Source organism: Melanerpes formicivorus, unplaced genomic scaffold, assembly GCF_026170545.1.
Source record: "Melanerpes formicivorus ecotype bairdi unplaced genomic scaffold, bMelFor1.0.p_v2 SCAF_30, whole genome shotgun sequence".
Classification (NCBI taxonomy): Eukaryota; Metazoa; Chordata; class Aves; order Piciformes; family Picidae; genus Melanerpes; species Melanerpes formicivorus.
In genome coordinates, this window is record NW_027142382.1 from 9,887,299 (window position 1) to 9,907,532 (window position 20,234).

The 20,234-nt window shown below is 45.2% G+C and overlaps 1 protein-coding gene across 1 annotated transcript; it reads right to left on the reverse strand.

The window, feature by feature from the left end:
• Positions 1 to 12,955: 12,955 nt before the first annotated feature.
• CUNH3orf38 (chromosome unknown C3orf38 homolog) lies at positions 12,956 to 19,276 on the reverse strand. The gene is made up of 3 exons (XM_068155284.1): positions 19,075 to 19,276; positions 16,710 to 16,930; positions 12,956 to 14,450 (listed from the first exon to the last, which is right to left on the reverse strand). The coding sequence occupies exons 1-3, from the start codon at positions 19,205 to 19,207 to the stop codon at positions 13,878 to 13,880; spliced, it is 927 nt and encodes a 308-aa protein (XP_068011385.1). The 5' UTR covers positions 19,208 to 19,276; the 3' UTR covers positions 12,956 to 13,877.
• Positions 19,277 to 20,234: the final 958 nt, after the last annotated feature.

The following is a 20,234-nucleotide window of genomic DNA, read 5'->3' on the forward strand; positions in this document are numbered from 1 at the left end:
GGAGAGTTGGGAGGAGAGACATCTAATGAAATACAGCAGGGGCAAGTGTAGAGTTTTGCATCAGGGAAAGAACAACCTCATGTACCAGTATAGGTTAGGGACTGATCTGTTGGAGAGCAGCACAGAGGAGAGGGACATGGGGGTCCTGGTGGATAGAAGGATATCCATGAGCCAGCAGTGTGCCCTTTGGACAAGAAAGCCAATGGTATCCTGGGGTGTATTAGGACAGGTGTGGTTAGTAAGTCGAGAGAAGTTCTCCTCCCCTTCTACTCTGCCCTGATGAGGCCACATCTGGAGCATTGTGTCTAGTTCTGGGCCTCTCAGTTCAAGAAGGACAGGGAACAGCTTAAAAGTGCAGAGCCACAAAGATGATGAAGGGAGTAGAACATCTTTATTATGAGGAACGACTGAGGGAGCTGGGTCTCTAGCCTGGAGAACAGGAGATTGAGGGGTAACCTAATTAATGTTTATGTGAAGGGCAAGTGTCAGGAGGACAGAGCCAGGCTCTTCTCAGTGACGTCCAATGATAGGACAAGGCGGCAATGGGTGCAGGCTGGAGTATAGAAGGTTCCATGTGAACACAAGGAAAAGGTTTGTCAGGGTGACAAAACACTGGAACAGGCTGCCCAGAGAGGTTATAGAATCTCCTCCTCTGGAGACATTCAAAACTTACCTGCATGCATTCCTGTGTGACCTACTCTAGGTGATCCTTCTCTGGCAGTGGGGTTGGACTAGATGATGTTTCAAGGTGTCTTCCAAACCCTTAATGTTCTGTGATTCTGCCCCACTTTTCCCACACATTCTACAGTCTCTTCCTGCACAACGCTGACTGATCACAGTAGCCAGCAAAAAAGAAACCTCTTCCTTTGTGTTACTGTAGTAAAACTGACCAGCTTGCTGTGGGGTAGGAAGGCAAGTTCCTTCAGCACTAGTGTCATTTGCAATCAGCAGGTTTGTTTAAATGAAGATCTGTGAAGTTGACCTGGCAAAGAGCTAAGGGAGGGAATCTTACAAAGACAAGACAGCCCTGTTTTGGCTAAAACTGATAAAGCAGGGCTCAAATAATGTAAACATCCAACCTTGAAGCAGATTCTGAGGGCCAGGGTGCCCAAGTGAAGACCTCTCCTTAATTAACTGCAATTTTAATATTAATGATAACACCTGTTGATATGCTAATGAGGAAATGCTAAACATGTATGACTATATTATTCAGTGTTCCTCCCAGATCATGCTAGATGCCAGCTAGAAGGCAAGGCCAACCTGGGCTAGGATATAAAACCCACAAGAGGGACATTCCTCACATGCACACTGCTGGCACCAGTACCAGGGCCAGTGAGGGGCATGCAGTGTGGGCTGACAGCAGGGATGCACAATGGCCAGCACCACCACCAGCTGCCATAGCAGCTGCTCGGAGGGAAAGGCAGAGATAAGGATGGTCAACAGGCTGTGCTCCTTTTTCTTCACCAGGGACACCTTTTGTGGTGAGAATTATGCCTTCAATATATGGCTTAACTTTTGTTCCATTTCTAATATATTAGAGCTACTGCAAAGGTGTGCATATCCGTCTCTGTCAGATGTTACCCAGGAATTGGTAACCGGAGATCATCTTGCAGTTAGTGCATTTATCAGCAGTGATCTCAAATCTGTTGCATCGGACGCTTTGAATAATTAAACCATTTGATTGCTTTGACTTTTGAACTTTTGTCGACAGAGGTCCTTATTGGGGTACTTGAAGGAGGGGAAAAAAATAATATTTGCCAATTAAATACAGCAGGAGTCAGACTCTGAGAGATCAGGACACGAGGATCTTACTCTTAATGCAGCAGTCACATATATCCAATGATACAAAACCTTTGTGTCTCTTGCCATGCCTGACACACCAGCTAGAACCAGCAATCTTCACCTTGCAGGAATTTACATGTGAAACAAATATTTTGAAGAAAGCCTGTGGGCCAGAGACAAAGTAAAACAACTCACTCTCTCTAGCAAATGTTGCTTTTCCGGTGTGAAAGCACAAGCTACTGTCCTCCAAACTGCTGGTCCCGTGAATTTGCTCCAGGCTGGAGCTCGTCATCCTCACAGCTGGAGTTTTACAGTAGGATGGGGACTGAATCACCAACAGTATGCACATTGTTTCTTCATGAAGGAAACCAAACTTCATCCAAGGTTTCATCTGGCAGCATCTCTACAATGCAGTCGTCAGTCACTTTGCTCTACAGTATATAAAGAGCCACCAAGGGGAAGAAATGCCAGGTAATGAAGGGTAACTCAGTCTAGCAGGGAGAGTTATAACCACAGGCAGTGGCTGGAAGCTAAATCCACGTGACATAAAATTAGAAGCAAGGCACGTGTTTTTAACCATTACCTATTGAAATGAACTGCCATGAGGTGAAGGGAGGTGGGTCTGGCTTTGTTTTGCTTAAATTTCTCAGATAAAAAATAGATGACCCTTCCTGTATCAGAAGATACTGCACTTGGAAGAAAAGCAGGCCTGAGCTTTTTGAGTTGCAAATATCCCTGAATGGGATGAGCACTGTGAAAGAACTGAGATTTGTAGAGCCATAGAGCCAGTGTTTCATCAGGAATATTAGAAATGACCAGTATTGGTACATCTACTCTTTTCATTTGAGCCATTAGTCAGATATCAAGTCTTGCCAGCAGCACCCCTTAGGAGGGAAAGTGGGTAATGAAGTCAGGAAAGTCACAGCTTTAAAAACACAGTTCATCCCCAAGTGCAGGAGGAATCACGCAAAAGTAGGCCGTGACTTTTCTGGTGAGCTGAAGCCCTTCCCCATCACCTCAGCCTCCTCTCTTGGCTTTCACTAGGAGTTTGCCAAAAGCATCACCATCAACTCTTCCGCCACTGCCTCTTTGGTACATCTGATACCTGTTGCTCAAGTAATCACACAGTTGTACCCCCAAGCAGCTCTAATCACTAAGTTTGCCTCCAGAGTCTAGGGCAAAACTGCCTGGTTTGGGTTTCTTTCTGGTAAGTAATTCTTACTGTTTCAGTTGTCCATTCCTTTAAGGATTGAAGAGGCTGCTTAATTTCACAGCATGTGAGGAAGAAGAGGGAATTGCACTCACCATCTCCCATGGGTTTCACGGCACAGCTGATCTGTGCAGGCAGCCCTGGCTGACAAGTTCAGGCAATGGCACGCAGCAGTAGGCAGATGATTGCTAAGAGAGCCCAGCACAAGTCTTGACCCCTGCAGGCAGGTGCAAGCACCATGCATTGGTCACCTTACCGTTTCCTGCTCTTTTTGTTTGTGCAGACAAATTGGTTTAATTCATAAGCACAGGTGGCAGATGTTGTAATTGCACTGTAGATGAGTGCAATTATGTTATGTACGATAGTTTCAAAGAAGACTCTTAGGACCCAGGGGGAGAACACTGCAGCTCTACCACATCCAGGGCTCAGCTCTGTCACGTTTGATCCTGCAGAGCCGCGAAGGCGCTAGATGCCAGAGTGATGGCAAGGACTGGCACCCCTCTGCCCTCCAGCCACCCGTGCCCTCCGCCACCGCGGGGCAACAGCGCCACGGTGTGGCCACTGCCCGCACTGTGCCGGCAAGCGTGTCGGGTGAAGCGCTGGGTAAAGCCTTCTCACCCTTTGAGCCGAGGGGAGAGAAGCCTAAGCAGTGCTGGGGTGGCTCCTGCTGTGCCCTACTTTCACCCAGCACCTCGCTCTTTCTCATGGGCCTTTCTTCCCCGTCTTCTCTAGTTCTCACTTCTTTGCTGGTTAGGGAAATAACAAAGGTCTGATTTGTCATGGGTTCACAGCTCTGACTGCAGCTTAATTGCAGTCTATGCAGAACTATAGGTTCCATGAACCTGAAACAGATTATAGATTACCTTTAATGCATGTAATCAGTATATACAATCATATACAGCATCATTTAATGGTTTCCTACTACTTTGCGCTAAGGGAGTCACTTGTAGGTTTTTTCTTGTTACTACTCACAAGCTAGCATAGATGAAGCATCCCATGCAGAAACACTGAGGTTTCTGTCTTCATGAAACTTGACAGATGATCACATACACGCATAACATGCTACAGGTACAAAGATCCCACTGTGACTCCTTGTGCTTATTTATGTCATCACGCAGACCGGTGAGCAGATAACCAGATACTCCTCACCCTTCTACTTCCTCTGTACCCCATTCCTTTCACCAAGGTAATGATCAGAGGGCTCTTTATCACTGCAATGCTCTCTGAAATTACCTTTTGTCTCTAGCAGCTAATCACCCTGCCCCTCATCTGCTGAGGTGATCTGCTTTCCTGGGGGGGTGGGGGTGGGGGGGTGTGTAAAAAAATTAACTCTGGGAATAATAAAGAGTTCATAAAGCTTTCAAGTTCAAAAATAAGTAAGTAAAGGGAATGAGGGGTGGAGAATTTAATGCTTCTTTTGATTAATTCCTTTTCTTCCCACCACCCCCAATGCCCATGCAGTCCTGACAGACGCAAACCTTGACTGTGTTTACTGACAGTGAGTGCAGAGGGAATGTGCAAAATCAATCAGTCAGTGAATCAGAGCACATGTTACAGAGTGTGAAGGTACATGTTTCACATTGAAACCAAATTGTTCAGAATATGCAGAATACCCTACACTTACATCTGCCACTCTAGTTATTTCTGTTACCATTTTAAAATCCATCTTCAATTTTATTTTCCACATCTTGGAAGTATTAGATATGCAGTATTATAGATATGCAGTATTATAACTAACATTAGATATGCAGTATTATAACTGCAGCCATTGTGAAGCTGGGCTATAAATAAATCTGTAGCTGAGTGTGTGAGAGACTAAAAGTTGGCTCTCCTGGTGTGACTCAACAAAGATAAAATCACTTGCTGCTTGTCCAGACAATAGCTGATATGTGTTGGGCAGAGCCACTGGAAGGAAGGTGCAAAGATCATGTAGGGATCCTGTCTACCAATCCTGGATGCAAATCACCTTGTGATTGCATCATGATAACACTGGACTGCAGCTGGCCTACAACAATGGACCCATGGACCCAGCCATCCAGCCTTCAGGACAAGACCTAAGGATGATTTCCTGGCCCCTGATTTCCTGAGGGACAATACTTGGACACATACCTAAGGACTAAAAACTGTATAAAAAACTTGAGCAACTACTGGCTTAGGAAGAAGAAAAACGCAGGAGAAAAATGCAGAAGAAAATCACAGGACAATGCCGCTGAGAAAGAAAGCACGAGAGATGGGAAAGGCCGGAACAATGCTGCTCCGGAGAAAAGAGGCTGTGGAGCCTGGAAGAAGCAGACTGAACCCTTTGTCTGTGTCCTAAATTCTGCCTGCTGCAACTCATGGAGCTGAAGAGGCTGCCCAGAGGACCACATCTCTTCTCCAGTCAAAGCCTCAGCACCCTTTCTCTACAGACCTAGGCTGCCCAGAGGACCACAGCTCTTCTCCAGCCAAAGCCTCAGCACCGTTTCTCTACAGACCCAACATCTCCTGCAGCACCTTTCCTCCACAGACTCAAACTGTCTTGGGGGGTGAGGGGTGTGGTAATATAATTCCTTTCCTCTTCTCCCTCTCCCTCTCTATTTTCTCCCTCTCCCCTTCTTATGTCCACTTTATTTATGTAATCAATAGTCTAGCTGTTGATATTTTGGCCTCGTTGTGCCTCTAATTTCACATCACGGGAATATTCAAAAATAACTGAGTCTCTTTCCCTCTCTGGACCGAGACAGGGTGTTGGCTGGAATTCTGATTTTTTACCCTGAACGTTTTTCCAACCACCTTTTGGAAGATGGCCGGTTTGAGAAAACCATCACTTCTGCCTAACAGTGCTGTGATCACTGATACCTACCACACTGCAGGGTGATCAGAGGATGCTTTTTCATGCCTGACTCTTCCCAGCTCCATCATCTTCTTTCTCAACTCTTCTCCTTCCAGTCCCTCATCATCAACAACCCATTCCACTGCTGCTGCTTCTCCATGCCATTACCTTTGGCCTGAAGAGCCACAATAAATGCCATTGATGCCATAGCCATTAGGCTGAACTTCAAGGAGCAGAAAGAAGCCAAACACCGTCAGGCAAATTTTTTTATACATTAGTCCTTCCTGGCCAAAGAAGTGTACGAGGATCTTTTATACTGTTTCCTGGAGTTAACACAGTGCCCACTGTGCAACAGCAGGCTTTCCATGTTAATTGATGCTGCACTAAGCACCCCACATGAGGTAGAAGGAAACACAGAACCAGAAGCCATCTTCTCTCCTGAGGGAGCAATTATCTCAGAGAAGCAGAAATTTCCTTTAAACAGCCACTGGGAATGGGAAAATGGTAACAACCTTCCAGGACTTTCCATTTTGCACACTGAAAATAATAGGGATTTCTTGACCATGGTACTACTAGCTTGCTGGGATACTGAAAGCAGAAGAAATCTGTAAGTGAAGCAAAGAGCTCAGAAACTGAAGGTGAATCGGTTGATCTGTCCTCCTTTTGTAGCTCTTGTGTTGAGGGGTAAGGGGGAAAACTCCTGGAAATGTATACAGAGTGCAAGTTAAAGGTATGAGAACCAGAAGATAGTGGAAGCAAAAACAATTTTTAATGCTTTAGTTAGTTCAGGAATATAGGAAAATAAAAGGCTTCTAATTCTCTCCAGCCTTCCACAGGAGGCCACGGGAATCACATGGAATTTAATATGTGCCTTCTGATACAAAGCCCAGACTTGGGACACTCCACGTACAGGTGAATTAGACACGAGCAGCTGCTCCAGGACACTGCCTACATAACAACGCCACCTCAAGGCAGTTGTGACAGGGCATAGTTGCCAATGAACTTCCCAAAAGTATAGAATGTTTCTGCCTTCCAGGACATGAGAACTAACAGATTTTTTTCTATGGCAGGTACAGAAGCCCTGCCAAACACAAAAGCCTGACAAAGGACAGGGGCTTGCTAGTAGCTGATAAAGATCAGCTTGCTGCTGTGAGATATTAACTAGTCCCTCTGGGCCCAGAAGCCCTCAGCCTGCTTTTGTGTTGTTTGGAGGACTCAGCCTTCCAGCTAATTAGAAATTGATGACAGTGCACCCTCAAATTAAGGTATAAATGGAGTCCCACTATGAGACATTTTGAATTGGTCTCCACACAGCAAACCTGGCAGTCAGATCCTCTCCCCTTGCACTGCAACATTGTTTAAGGAGCCTTCACCCTCACTTTGGTGAGTGTAAAATATTATATATTTTGGGTCCCCTCAGTGGGAGATGTTCCCTTTCTGAGTGAGTGCACGTTTTGGTTCCTCACTCTCTAGATGGCTGATGCGGTTGTGCAGCAGTATACCCCCAGCTGACGTCTGAACCTGTAATTTCATTGTTTCAGAAGGAGTGCTGAGTGGTTACAACAAATCCACATTTTCAGGTGGCTGGTGATGTCTGTTTTGTGGATGCTTCCATGACAGTTTCTTTGTGAAGAAGGAACAAGTACGTTACAAAACAAGCTGCAGGATGCTTCTGCTCAGCAACTTTCTACATGTGAAGTCATGCATTCAAAAACCATGGTTCAGGATAACCTGACACCTCTTCCCAGGGCTGTTATAGGGCACAGTCTTTTCAAAGGAGCTGTAGAGATGTGTTATGGGTTTAAGAAACTGAGATGGCTTAAACCATAGATTGCAGACCTCCAGAGGCAGTCCAGAAAGTGTAATCTTTTGTTATTCCATTTCCAGAATGTCTGCATCTCCCCTTTAGAAGGGAACAGCACAAGCTGCTGTCCCCTCTTCTTCTCCCCCCTCACTCTCTCTCCCTTTGCAGTACAGACCTTATCTCTGCCGTGCAGAGGAGGTTTGTGGCCTGGCTTCAGCCTTGACTGAGGTAATTTTTAGCTGTGCCACTTGGGTTTGTTGGGGGGGTGGGGTTAGATAGGTATGGTGGGGAGGGGGTGTGGAGGCCTGGGGTTTTGGCCTGGTTTGGAGGAAGGCTGTGGGAAGCTTTGGCCTTAGGAGGTGGTTTTTTTGAGAACCATGGCCAAGGTGGACTACGGATTTTGTGTCATTTATATGCTTTGTACCGTTATATGTAGTTATGAATGATATTTCCAATTAAACTTTCAGTTCTCACCAATCTGGTGTGGAGTGTTTCTCTTTAACTCTTTTGAGAAGGGTTAAAGATCATCTGTCTTGCTCCCTAAACTGAAACAACTGGGTCTTGTGTCACGGGACCACTAACGTGAGTGCCCTACAGACCAGTTTGCCCCGGTGGAACTTCCAATTATTTGGAGCCTGCAGCCACACCTTTTCCTTGACAAGGTTTAAAAAAGGACATGTACATCATACCTTGCAGGGTCAGCCAGCTGCCAAAGTTTGTCAGCACATCTTGCAAGCACCCAACTTTCTTTATGCTTTTGCACGCCTAGTCCAAAATTGCTTGTTGTGAGAAATACCCTATCATGGGAAAGAGGACAAAGTCTTTGAGCAAAACTACAAAAATATTTACTAAAAAAGCCGGAGTCAGCTGAGGTGGGTGGGTGCCCTGAGAGAGGCACACCCACCCCGGGGGGGTGTGTATTTGGACCCTCTGTCCAATCACCTGCTGCCCTGCCCCCATTTCCCACTGACCGGGTACTCAGGAAGATGCTTTCTGGCCATCTGTCAATCTCGTGCTGTGGTTACATCCCAATTGGTTGGTTCTTTTCTTTCCTTTTAAGGGCCTTTTACTTCTTCTGATACTACTACCATGTCTAAAGGTCACTTGTGTATCTCTGAAGTGTTTACTCAGTGCCACCCCTCCCAGCGGCACAGTTCCACAATGGCTGAAGCAAACCCCTTATTTACCATGGGCTGGTTGGCTTTCCCTTGTGTAAAAACCTCTAGCAGTCTTTTAATTAGAATGCTTTAATAGAGTGTTTTTATGATCTCACTGTTTCATTGTGACCACTCAGTATACCAGTGAGACTGACAACAGGCCTTTGTTTACCAGACATGGTGGTATGGGTTGTTGGGCTAAAGCAAGTGTGGCCTTGTCAGTTGCTTTCTTCTCACTTGTACTGCAGTGCTCAGCAAGCTCATGTGGTTCAACTATAAAACACAAGAGATTCAAAAGAAAATACCAGTTTCAGCCAATAACATCGAAGATCAATTAGCACTGAAATTCACATCTCCTGGGAAACAATTTGCCCTTTTTTCCTTCCAAAAGACCTTGTCTTCACTATTAACAGCTTCCTTTACATTTACCATGCACGCTCTGAGGCTAGGGGGCTTCTCTAGCTAGGAGGTATGTACGATGCAAACATATTAGAATAATATGATAGAGCTGCCTTAAGGCAACTAAAGGGTACATTTGATTTTATCACCTATCAATATGCCCATAATCATTCTTGCATCCTGTTACAGTTCTTTCTTGAGCCTTATAAGAAAAATGCCCACAAATGGTACCAATAATATTTAACTTAAATATGGCTGCTTGTTCTCAGGGGACCTGCACCCTGAGCACCTTGAGTTCAAAACAGACTCTTCATGCTTACCCAACTGTAGGTCTGTTTGATAAATTGAGATTTATTTTTTTTTCCTTGACATCATTTGCCTCTACTATAACCTGAGAGCAAACAGTTTATCTGGTACTGACTAGTCAGGCAGCAGCCTTCAAAACCCAGCTCTAACTCCTCACAAGACAGAGAAACTGAAGAAGCAATGGAATACCATTTTTTACCAAGTAGAAATAAAATGCAGCAGTGGAATTTTGGGTTCTTTGATCAAGGGGCAACTTGTACTGCACCTGACCTGCTGGACCTAGGTGGACTGAAACTATCTAGAAAGGGCAAGAGAGCTCTAGCACTAGAGTTGGCAGGGCTCATTGGGAGGGCTTTAAACTAGGTTTGAAGGGGGTGGGTGAGGAAACCAGTCTCTTCAGAGAGGAGAGAGAGGGACATAAACTACTTTGGCCTTCCTGAGGGCAGACTTCAGCATGTTCAAGCAACTTATTCAGAAAGTACCCTGGGCAGCAGCCCTTAAGAACAAAGGGGTCCAGGAGGGTTGGACCTACTTCAAAGAGGAGCTCTTGAAGGCACTGCAACTGGCAGTTCCCATGGGCTGAAAGATGAGCCGAGGGGAAGGCTCTGGGCCTGGATGAGCAAGCAGATCCTGGAAGATGTAAGGGGAAAAAAGAGGGTAGAGTGAGTAGTGACTTTGGAAAGGGGGGAGGCAACTCGAGATATGCTTAAGGATGTTGTTAGATTGTGTAGGAGAAAAATTAAGAGAGGCAAAGGCCCATTTAGAACTGAAGCTGAACACTGCTGTGAAAGACAGTAAGAAGCATTTTTATAAATATATTGATGCTAAAAAGAGGGCAAGAAGAACCTCCACTCCTTATTGGACCTGGAGGGGAACACTGTAACTAAAGATGAGGAAAAGGCTGAGGTACTAAATACCTTCTTTGCCTCCATTTTCAACAGTGAGGCAGGAGAGCTTCAGGACAAGTGGCCTCCTGAGCTGGTAGATGAGGTCAGGGAGCAGTGTAGTACCCCTGAAATCCATGAGGAAGCAGTTAGGGACTTGCTGAGCCACTTGGACACTCACAAGTCCATGGGACCGGATGGGATCCATCCTAGGGTGCTGAGAGAGTGGCAGATGAGCTGCCAAGCCTCTCTCCATCATATTCCACCAGTCCTGGCTCACTGGAAAGGTCCCAGATGACTGAAAGCTTCCAATGTGATGCCCATCCACAAGAAAGGTTGGATGGAGGAACCTGCCAAGTGCAGACCTGTCAGCCTGACCTCAGTGCCAGGCAAGATTATGGAGTAGATCATCTTGAGGGCAATCACAGTGCACCTGAAGGATGGCCAAGGGATCAGGCCCGGCCAACATGGATTTAAGAAGGGCAGGTCCTGCCTCTCCAACCTGCCCTTCTATTCTCCTTCTATGCCCAGGTGACTGCCTGGTGGATGTGGGGCAGGCTGTGGGTGTGGTCTACCTGGACTTCAGCAAGGCCTTTGACACTGTCCCCCACAGCAAACTCCTGGCCAAGCTGTCAGCCCATGGCTTGGACAGCAGCACTCTGAGCTGGGCTAGGAACTGGCTGGAGGCTGAGCCCAGGGAGTGGTGGTGAATGGTGCCACATCCAGCTGGCAGCCAGGCACTAGTGGTGTCCCCCAGAGACCAGGGCTGGGCCCCATCCTGTTCTATATCTTTATTGATGATCTGAATGAGGGGATTGAGTCCATCAACAGTAAGTTTGCAGATGACACCAAGCTGGGGGCAGGAGTTGATCTCTTAGAGGGTCGGAGAGCTCTGCAGAGGGATCTTGACAGGCTGGACAGATGGGCAGAGTCTACCATGATGGCATTAAACAAGTGCCAGGGGCTGCACTTTGGTCACAACAACCCCATGCAGTGCTACAGGTTGGGGTCAGAGTGGCTGGAGAGCTGCCAGGCAGAAAGGGACCTGGGGGTAGTGGTGGATAGCAGCTGAACATGAGCCAGCAGTGTGCCCACACAGCCAAGAGGGCCAATGGCATCCTGGCCTGCATCAGCACTAGTGTGGCCAGCAGGAGCAGGGGTCATTATGCCCTGTGCTCAGCACCGGTTAGGCCACACCTTGAGTCCTGTGTCCAGTTCTGGGCTCCTTGGTTTAAGAAGGACACTGGATACTAGAATATGTCCAGAGAAGGGCAACAAGGCTGGTGAGAGGCCTTGAACACAAGTTCTGTGAGGAGAGGCTGAGGGAGCTGGGGTTGCTTAGCCTGGAGGAGGCTCAGGGGAGACCTTCTTGCTCTCTCCAACTCACTGAAGGGAGGTTGTAGCCAGGTGGGGGTTGGTCTCTTCTCCCAGGCACCCAGCACCAGAAAAAGAGGACACAGTCTCAAGCTGTGCCAGGCGAGGTTTAGGCTGGAGGTGAGGAGAAAGCTCAACCCAGAAAGAGTAATTGGCCATTGGAATGTGCTGCCCAGAGAGGTGATGGAGTCACTGTCCCTGGAGGTGTTCCAGAGGGGACTGGATGTGGTACTTGAAGCCATGGTTTAGTAGTCATAAGGTGTTGGGTGCTAGGTTGGACTTGATGGTCTCTGAGGTATTTTCCAATCTTATTGATTCTATGATTCAACAAGTAAAGACAAGTTCATTAGGAAGCAGCCTTAGTAAAAAGCTAATTCACCACGAAGCTCCTTGTATTCAGTATTTTGAAGTTATCAAGCATAAACACTTGGAATGCAAGAATTAACAAATGCTGCTATACTTGGTCAGTTGAAACTCAGGTTTAATGGTGGTGTAAGGAGGGAAAAAGGACACATACCTGAACAGAGGGAAGGGACTGCCTGAACCACATCACCTTAACACAGTAATGAAAACTACACTTAGTCATGTTCATATTTAATTCACTAAGTAAAAAACTAAGATGCCAGCTAGACAGGGCAGCACCATAAACAACAAAATATTTAGCTGAATTACAGATTTTCATGCCAAATGTTGGAAAGGTACCTAAGGCCTAAGCCTGTATGTAGGCTTTTATCCTCCCCTCCAGAAGAATGTAATTCTCAACACATATAATTCAGGTTGAGTTTTATTTATTACCGCTTGGTAGCTGAAGAAGCCACAGCTCAACTGTTTCCTGGGAAAGACCATTCCAACACAGTATTTGAACTTCTGCTTGGAAAAGAAATTATTTTAGAAATTTAATTTGAAGGACAACATGAGATTCAGCATGTCCATAAAAGTCAGTTCTGTACATATCTGAAACTTGTTTCCCCTACGTTTACCATTTGATGTCTCTGACAAATACCAGAACCAAACCAACTGCTCCTGTGCCACAGGCAACCTTTCCATTCTATTAACTTGTGTCGGTGAAGCTACAGAACTAAAATAAAACTGATCAAGGGGCCAAACAAGCTTGTGGATAAAGAAGTTTTCCTCTTGTTTCACCTCTGGTCTCTTACAAATTTTTAAAATTAAAAAAGATAAAACTATTCAAGTTCCACAATGACAATAATTCCAGCCAGTAAGCAATGCAGCAATTGGATTCTTTATTTAATATGACCTGTCACTGTAACTTTCCAGGGAAAGCAAATTGACTTCTAGTCAATGAAATGAAGCAGTTCAGATTGCTTGATAAAATATACAAAAATCACAACTATTATACTAAACATTCTGTTCAAAGTATATACAAAATAATTACCAAAGCATTGGGTTCATACAGTGTTGCTGTAAGTTATTAAACCAACCACTTAACCCAAGAGAGCCAGTACTGGAAACAGATATACCTGGTCAGCCCTCTCCGATTTGTCTGCCTGGGTACATGGCTAGAACGTGAGAACTTGTGAGCTTGCATTTGTTGTGGAGCTGGAAACATAAAGAAAAGAAGGAAAGGAAGAACAACTCCAGCAAGGTTCCTGAATTGTCCCATTAAACAACTTCTATTGTTCACTGATGACAGCAGTCACCATTCACATGGTCTCGCCTGTTCTCTCCAAAAACTTGTGAAGCAGCAGACAGTATTTTGGGACTTAAAACATCCATTTAGACACTCACCAGTGCCAATCTCAACAAGCCAGATGCAAGCCTTCTTGTCACAACTCGGATAAAAGTTTAAACTAGTGACCCAAAGCAACCTACGGTTTGTGAAATCAGTGATCCAGCTCATCATACACTTCTGATGTCAGATTTTATTAACATAAGCGTGTTTTGTAACCAATAATAACCAAACTAACTCTACTCCTAAGTATACTATAAACCTAAAGTAATACTCTGAAATATTTCTTAGTTCTTGGAAAGATGCCACAAAGCATCAACTGTATTAATAGTCTGTATCTGTCATCCATCAAACCTGACTCCAAAAAGAGACATTACCACGGCTGCAACCATTTCAATAGTCAGCTGCGCACCACAGGTGCTGTAAATGTTCCTTTTCACCCAGCTGTGAGAAAACTGCTCAGCATTTCTGAGGTTCAAACACAGTCAGTTCTTTCCCATCATAAAACTCTTGCAGTTGACTTGATTTGTATTTTATGGAGGGCTTTTCCATTTGCATCCCAGGCTCCAGAGCATTCTGTCCAACTATTTTAAGACTCACAACTTTTATTTTCCAGGTATTTTCCCTAAGGGGACAGCTAACGAGTCCAAAAATTTGTTCAAAGATGCCCAAACAAACGTTGTCTCTATGCACTGTGCCTGCTACTGCTACCAGTACTAACCCATGTCGAGACATGACGCATTTCAGTCCATTGGCCTGCAAATTAGGGTTGAATAGAAGGTATTCTTCTTTAACCAGTGAGAGCAGACGAAGGCTCACTAGCTCTGCACCAACATATTCCTCCATGTTTTTTTCTAATGTGTTGTAACAGAATTTCATTTTGGCGTTCTCCCAGAAATGCTGTGGTCCCCATGTTTCTTCAGATTTTACTCCCAAAGGATGTTGAGAATTGAGGAGTTCAAAGAACCACTGACAGAATTCTTCTCCTAGATCATGAATATCATCCTGTGACTTTTGCCTCTCTCCATGACTCTGAAATCAAACACAACTTTTTCTTAGAACTACTTATTATTAACATGTAAGTTTACCAGCAAGAACAATGCAAAATCATGTAAATAATTATTTTAAGCATTCTAAATCTTCTTCAACTTTTCCAAGACAGAGTGCCTAAAGGAAAACAATAAAGTAAAATCTTACTTATTTTTAGAATCACTATTATTTTATGTAGAAAATCAGAACAGATTCTTTGAAAAACAGTTCTTCAGTTTTGTCTTGGTTCACAGCTTACAAACAAAGAGGAAAATTCTGGTTCTGTTGGAAAAGAGCAGGAGAAGGAAACAACTTGCACAAGACCAGGATTGTCACACCAAGAGACAACAATCTCTGCTAAGTAAAAACTGCCTTGGTTAGTAAAGTCTCAGTGGTTTTTACAATTGCAGAAGCTTACAGAGAAACAAGAAGGACACAGACCCAACCAAAAGCTAATTGTGATGGTTTGAGTCAGAACAAAATGGGTCAAACCAAACCAGCAGGTTAACCTGGCTATTTTCCCAATACACAAGTGACAGAAAAATAACACACAAAAACTCGGGATTGAGACCAACAAAAGCACAGTAAGAATAGAGTTTACTGAGCAAAATCAGAGAAACATGGTACAAAACACGTAATTACCTTAGCTTGTTTGCAGAAAAAGTGTGGTGCAAAGCAGCAACAAGCAGAGGCAAGTGAGCCGGAAAACTACTCCCCAATCCCTCCTTGTCCTACTGCTATCCTAGCAAAAAAAACCACTACCCAGAGAACCAGCAGCAGCAACCAGAACAGGAAGCCTCCCATGGTGCAGTCTGAACCTCAAACCCCGTAATACTTTACTCCAGCTAGCACTTTCGGTTTTGAAGCTGGCAGGACTGCAGTATGGTGTGAGTGACAGAAGCAGTTTCAGCTCAATCCCTGACAGTCTCCACCCCTTATTCATGTAGTCTACAACTACATGAAGGAGAATAGCAAAATTTAAGTACATTTAGTAAGTTGCTTATCAATTAGCTATTTGAGATGGGTGATTATAAATGATTATTATGTATATTATATTAACTATTATTACAGCATATTTTAAATGGGCGATTACGAACCCACCTTTGGCTGGCAAGACACTTCTTCCTAAAGGAAGCTGCACTGTCAAACGCAACAGCGTAAGCAGCCCTGCATACATAGTTTGTTACTGCTTTGCTTTCTCTTACAACAGGGAAGATTTCTTACTTAAGAAAAAAAATCCATATTTTTGAATGTAAAGATACACAACCTCCACCTGGGAAGGTGACAGGGTTTTGTAACAGATCTAAATGTACAGTCACTTTGTAGGACTTCTCAGTATTTGCAACCTGACAGCAGGACTTCTACAAGTAAATCAAATGTCAAGTTTGCTAACACTGAAGTCTTGTTAATATGAAATTACTAACTAAGTAGAAGTTTGCAGAGCTACACAGAAATGCTGTATTTGTTACACAACAAACTATAATCAGGTTTTATTTCTTTTGAGTAGGTTTACGTCACCCATTTCATCAATGAGCCACAAGAGCAAAGACCAACCAAAAGCAAATAAAACTGTATGTTATACAAAACCAGTTGAATTTCTCATTCTTTGTGAATGTGTACTTGGCTTCAATCATGAAACTTCGCTATGAGGCAATACTTGGGAAGTGTCTTGCAAGAGGTAAGAAGGAAGAAAGCTTACAGACAGTGCTACTAGGATTTCACTCTCTCTAGATAGTCTGACAGACTTTTTCACCCTGTGATGTACTATCGACAATATCTCTTTGCTCTGCTCTGGGATGTGCCTTACCAAGGTATCACTAGTGTCTGATGACTGGAAATATGAAAAGTTTAAGACCAACCATATGCAAAAATGACATGAGGCTATGCAGGGTTTCTGTACCATTAAAACTGTTTTCAGTTTCCTTGAATCCATAGCATTATTTGTAAATACTTTCCATTTTAACTTACAGTACAACTTAAAAATCAAAAGCATAAAGAAGACCCCACATATTAGAGCTCAAATGCATCAATATACTTTGCAAGGCAGAGCAGAAGTTTGTGCTCTGCAAACAATACGTTGGCACAGACACCTCTAAATTATGCACTTCAAAATAACATCAAAACCCAACGGAAAACAAGAGATCCAGTGCCTTCCCAACCCCAATGAGAGCCACCTGTTGGACAGACGGCGGAAAATCACGCCGGCTATCCTGCACAAGCGAGCGTCGAGCACCCTCAGGCCTTTCAGAGAGCAGAACTCACCTTTGCCTTTGGTTTTCTCTCCACTGACTCCGAGGGTCCCGCAGCCAGCTGCCTACTCCAGTGCTGCTTTACATGATCGATCAGCAGATGCTTCTCAGAGGAAGGAGGCACTGGAATTCCTTGTGCTGCTAAATACTTAAAAATTATTTCTCGATAGACTTTCCTGCGCTTCAAAAGTTCCTCAGCACTTTGGCTGTAAACCAAAATAGCATGAATGGCTTCTGCAAGTAAAAGAAATTGAGTTAGCTAGCAGTTGCTTCTGTCACGATTGAAACCCAAACCTATGCGATTTCTTCAACTCCTGACCAGCACCTCCAAATGCCAAGTTTGTTTCCAAACTGTAATCTGACCTAATCATACTGGACACAGAGGATACCCGAAGACTTAGGAATGTGTTTAAAGATGAGTTTGTTTTAATTGAAGACTTTGCTACCTTGTAATCCCTACTTCCAGTATTGATGATTGCTTGGAACTTCTTATTTGAGCTTGATGAAAAGGATGCAACTTTTTCTTCTCAATTAAATTACTATTATTTGTCAAGTACTTTTAAGCTGTTTAGAAACTTCAAGTGCTTCAAGAAGTATAAAGCTTCTTGCACACAATGCATTTCACCTATAATTCCTGAGACACAGATAACCTTAAAATAGTTCCTTTAACATTAACTCATTTAGGGCTTCCTGCTGCATGCCACCACACAGCACCTTCACTTAGCAAATGCTGAGCTTGCTTTTGTTCTCCGTTTGAAAAGCTCTGGGATGTTTCAAAAGAAGCCATCTACCCACCACCCTGAAAGCAAAACCAGACAAATCTTTTATGATTAACTTCTGCATCAAAGGGATAGTTCACAGGATTTGGTCAGAGAACACATCAGTATCTTGACAAATATTTAGGTTTTCAAATGTTTCCTGTGAACAGAAAATCGACAGAAACGCATAGAGGTTAATCAGGTAATCTCTCATTCCTCCTATGCTAAAGAATTCTAGCACCAGCAGTTTGCAGTTTTTCAGACAGCACATAGTAGTTAATGAAGGCAAAGTTTCACCTAGGTTCCTAAAGTTGGATGGAAATTAAATCTGGTTTTCCACACATATATTCCCAGGTTTATAAGAAAGTATCATGCATCGCAGCATAATGACAGTGCACTGAAATGCAATATGAAACCCCCTCAGCCACAGGGGTCTTCAGCAACATAAGGAAACACGACAAACTTTCACTCACTTCTAAAGTAGTTATGGTTACCAGCTGCTACCTGTACTGAGGCCAGGTACTTGACATGCTACCTGTAGCAAGTCTGAATTTAAATAAAAGAGGACTTAATATCTGAATTAAAAAGAATTGACACGTTTTAATTTAACCTGCAATCACTGTAATAAGCACATTAAAAAGGAAGAAAAATAATAGCCTTAAAATCTTTTTAGAAACATGTTTGGCAAATCTTACAGGCCTGGGCTGTATTATATGAAGTACCATCAATGTTTTTGGAGAGGGCAACATACTGAGTGACCTCAGGTCACTCACAAACAAAATTCGGCTTTATGAAACAAATCTCAGCATGTACAAAGTACTGGGGAATGGTCACACCTGAAAGTGTTTCTTCCTACAAAGAAGTAAGTTCAACATTATATCTGGATTTTATGTAAGTTTTGAAACAGTAAAAGGGCATAGTGGGGGCTGCAAAAAGCAGGTGAGGGTGTCAGTGTGGTGCAATCTTAAGAAATTAAGAAGTGATTGAGCTCTGCAAAGATGCTAAAATCGCTCCCCCGCGAAGCATCAAAACCCGTGTAGATACGGCGCTAAGGGACATGGTTCAGTGAGGATCTTGGCAATATTAGGTTAACGGATGGACTCGGTGATCTTGGAGGTCTTTTCCAACCTTTATGTTTCAGCGATTTTACGAAACGCCACTAGGAGCCTTAAATTCCTTGGCCAAACCCCCATGCTACCAGCAGCCAAATCACGGCACTGCCGGATGCGGGTAAGCATCCACGTTAAACCCAAGCAAAATGTACACAGCTACACATTTCGCCAGAGCCCCGCACCGGGCAAAATCCGCTTGGCAGCTTCGATACCCCGGCATGTCTTGCCTACCTCCCAATCCGCCGCTGGAAGCCGACCAGCGACGGAGGCGCCCACAGCCCGCGGCTCCGTCTCCCTTTCCGCCCCAGCTGCGTCTGCACTGCCGCCAGGCTCGCAGCTGGCCGGCAGACTGTGGAAGGGGAGCACTGGGCCCAGGCGACCGCGACCGCGACCGCGACCGCCGGCGGGGCACCGGGGCAGGTCCCAGCAGCCCTGCCCCGGAGGCGAGAGGCGGCCAGGATGGGCGTGCTGCCGCAGGGTCAGCGCTCCTCGCACAGGCTCAGCGCACCTTGGCGACACTCCGGGTGCACAAGGCGGTTGGTGACGGTGTCCGTCAGCGCCATCAGCTCCTCCGTCCCGAGAAACTCCAGGATTTCGCGACACCCGGCTTTCTCCCGCTCGCTCAGTCCCGGCGACGCCATTGCCGGCCCCAGCCTGCGCAAGCAGCGGCGCCGCTCCCAGGAGCAGCTTCCAGGGAGGAGCCCTCGCTACCGCCGCGCCCCGGTGCAAATAGCGACTGGCTCTGAGGTTCCGGACGCGGGAGGGGAGGGCGAGGAGGAGGCTTCCCCTTGCCGACCGAGGCCAGCCCATAGCGATTCGTGGGGAGCAAGGACGGGGCGTGGCAGGGCGTGGCCACTGCTGCTCAGCCCACGGACGGACTCATGCGCCAAGAAAGCGAAACTAACTTACGTGTACGTGTGGGTGTGCGTCTGTGTATATGTCAATAGTTTATAATTAAGTATTGACCGCCTCGTCCCGCAGGTGGGATTGCTGTCGTCCACACAGAGAGTGCGATCGAGTGCACCCTTGATCAGGTTCACTGGTGCCAGCGAGCTGTGGGGTACGGTCTGTGTGCTGGAGGGAAGGGAGGGATGCCCCTAGAGGCACATGAATAACGTGGAAAAAAAACCCTCCTGAAGTTCAGGAGAGCCCAGTTCAAGGTCCTGCACCTTGAGGGGCTGGAGGACCTTCCCTATGAGGGTGGGCTGAGAGAGTTTTGGTTGCTGAGCCTGGAGAAGACTACAGGGAGGCCTTTCAATACTTCAAGGGCACCTGTAGGAAAGAGTGATGGGATTAGTGTTAATGGTTTCAAACCAATACAAGATAGCAGAAGGAAATTCTTTGCTGTGAGGGTGGAGAGGCACTGGAACAGGTTGCCCAGAGTTGTGGATGCCTCATCCTTGGAACTGCCCAAGGTGAATGAGGCTTTGAGCAACCTGTTGCCCATGGCAGGGGTATAGAACTAGGTAATCTTTAAGGTCCCTTCCAATCTCATTGTATAGAGTCATAGAACATTGTGTTGCAAAGGAATTTTAAGTCATCTACTCCCATCCCATTCAGTGAGCAGGGGCATCTTTAACTAAATTGCTGAGAGCCCCATCCAACCTGACCATGAGCATTTCCAGGCATGGGGCACCTACCACCTCTCTAGGCAACTTGCCTCTGTTT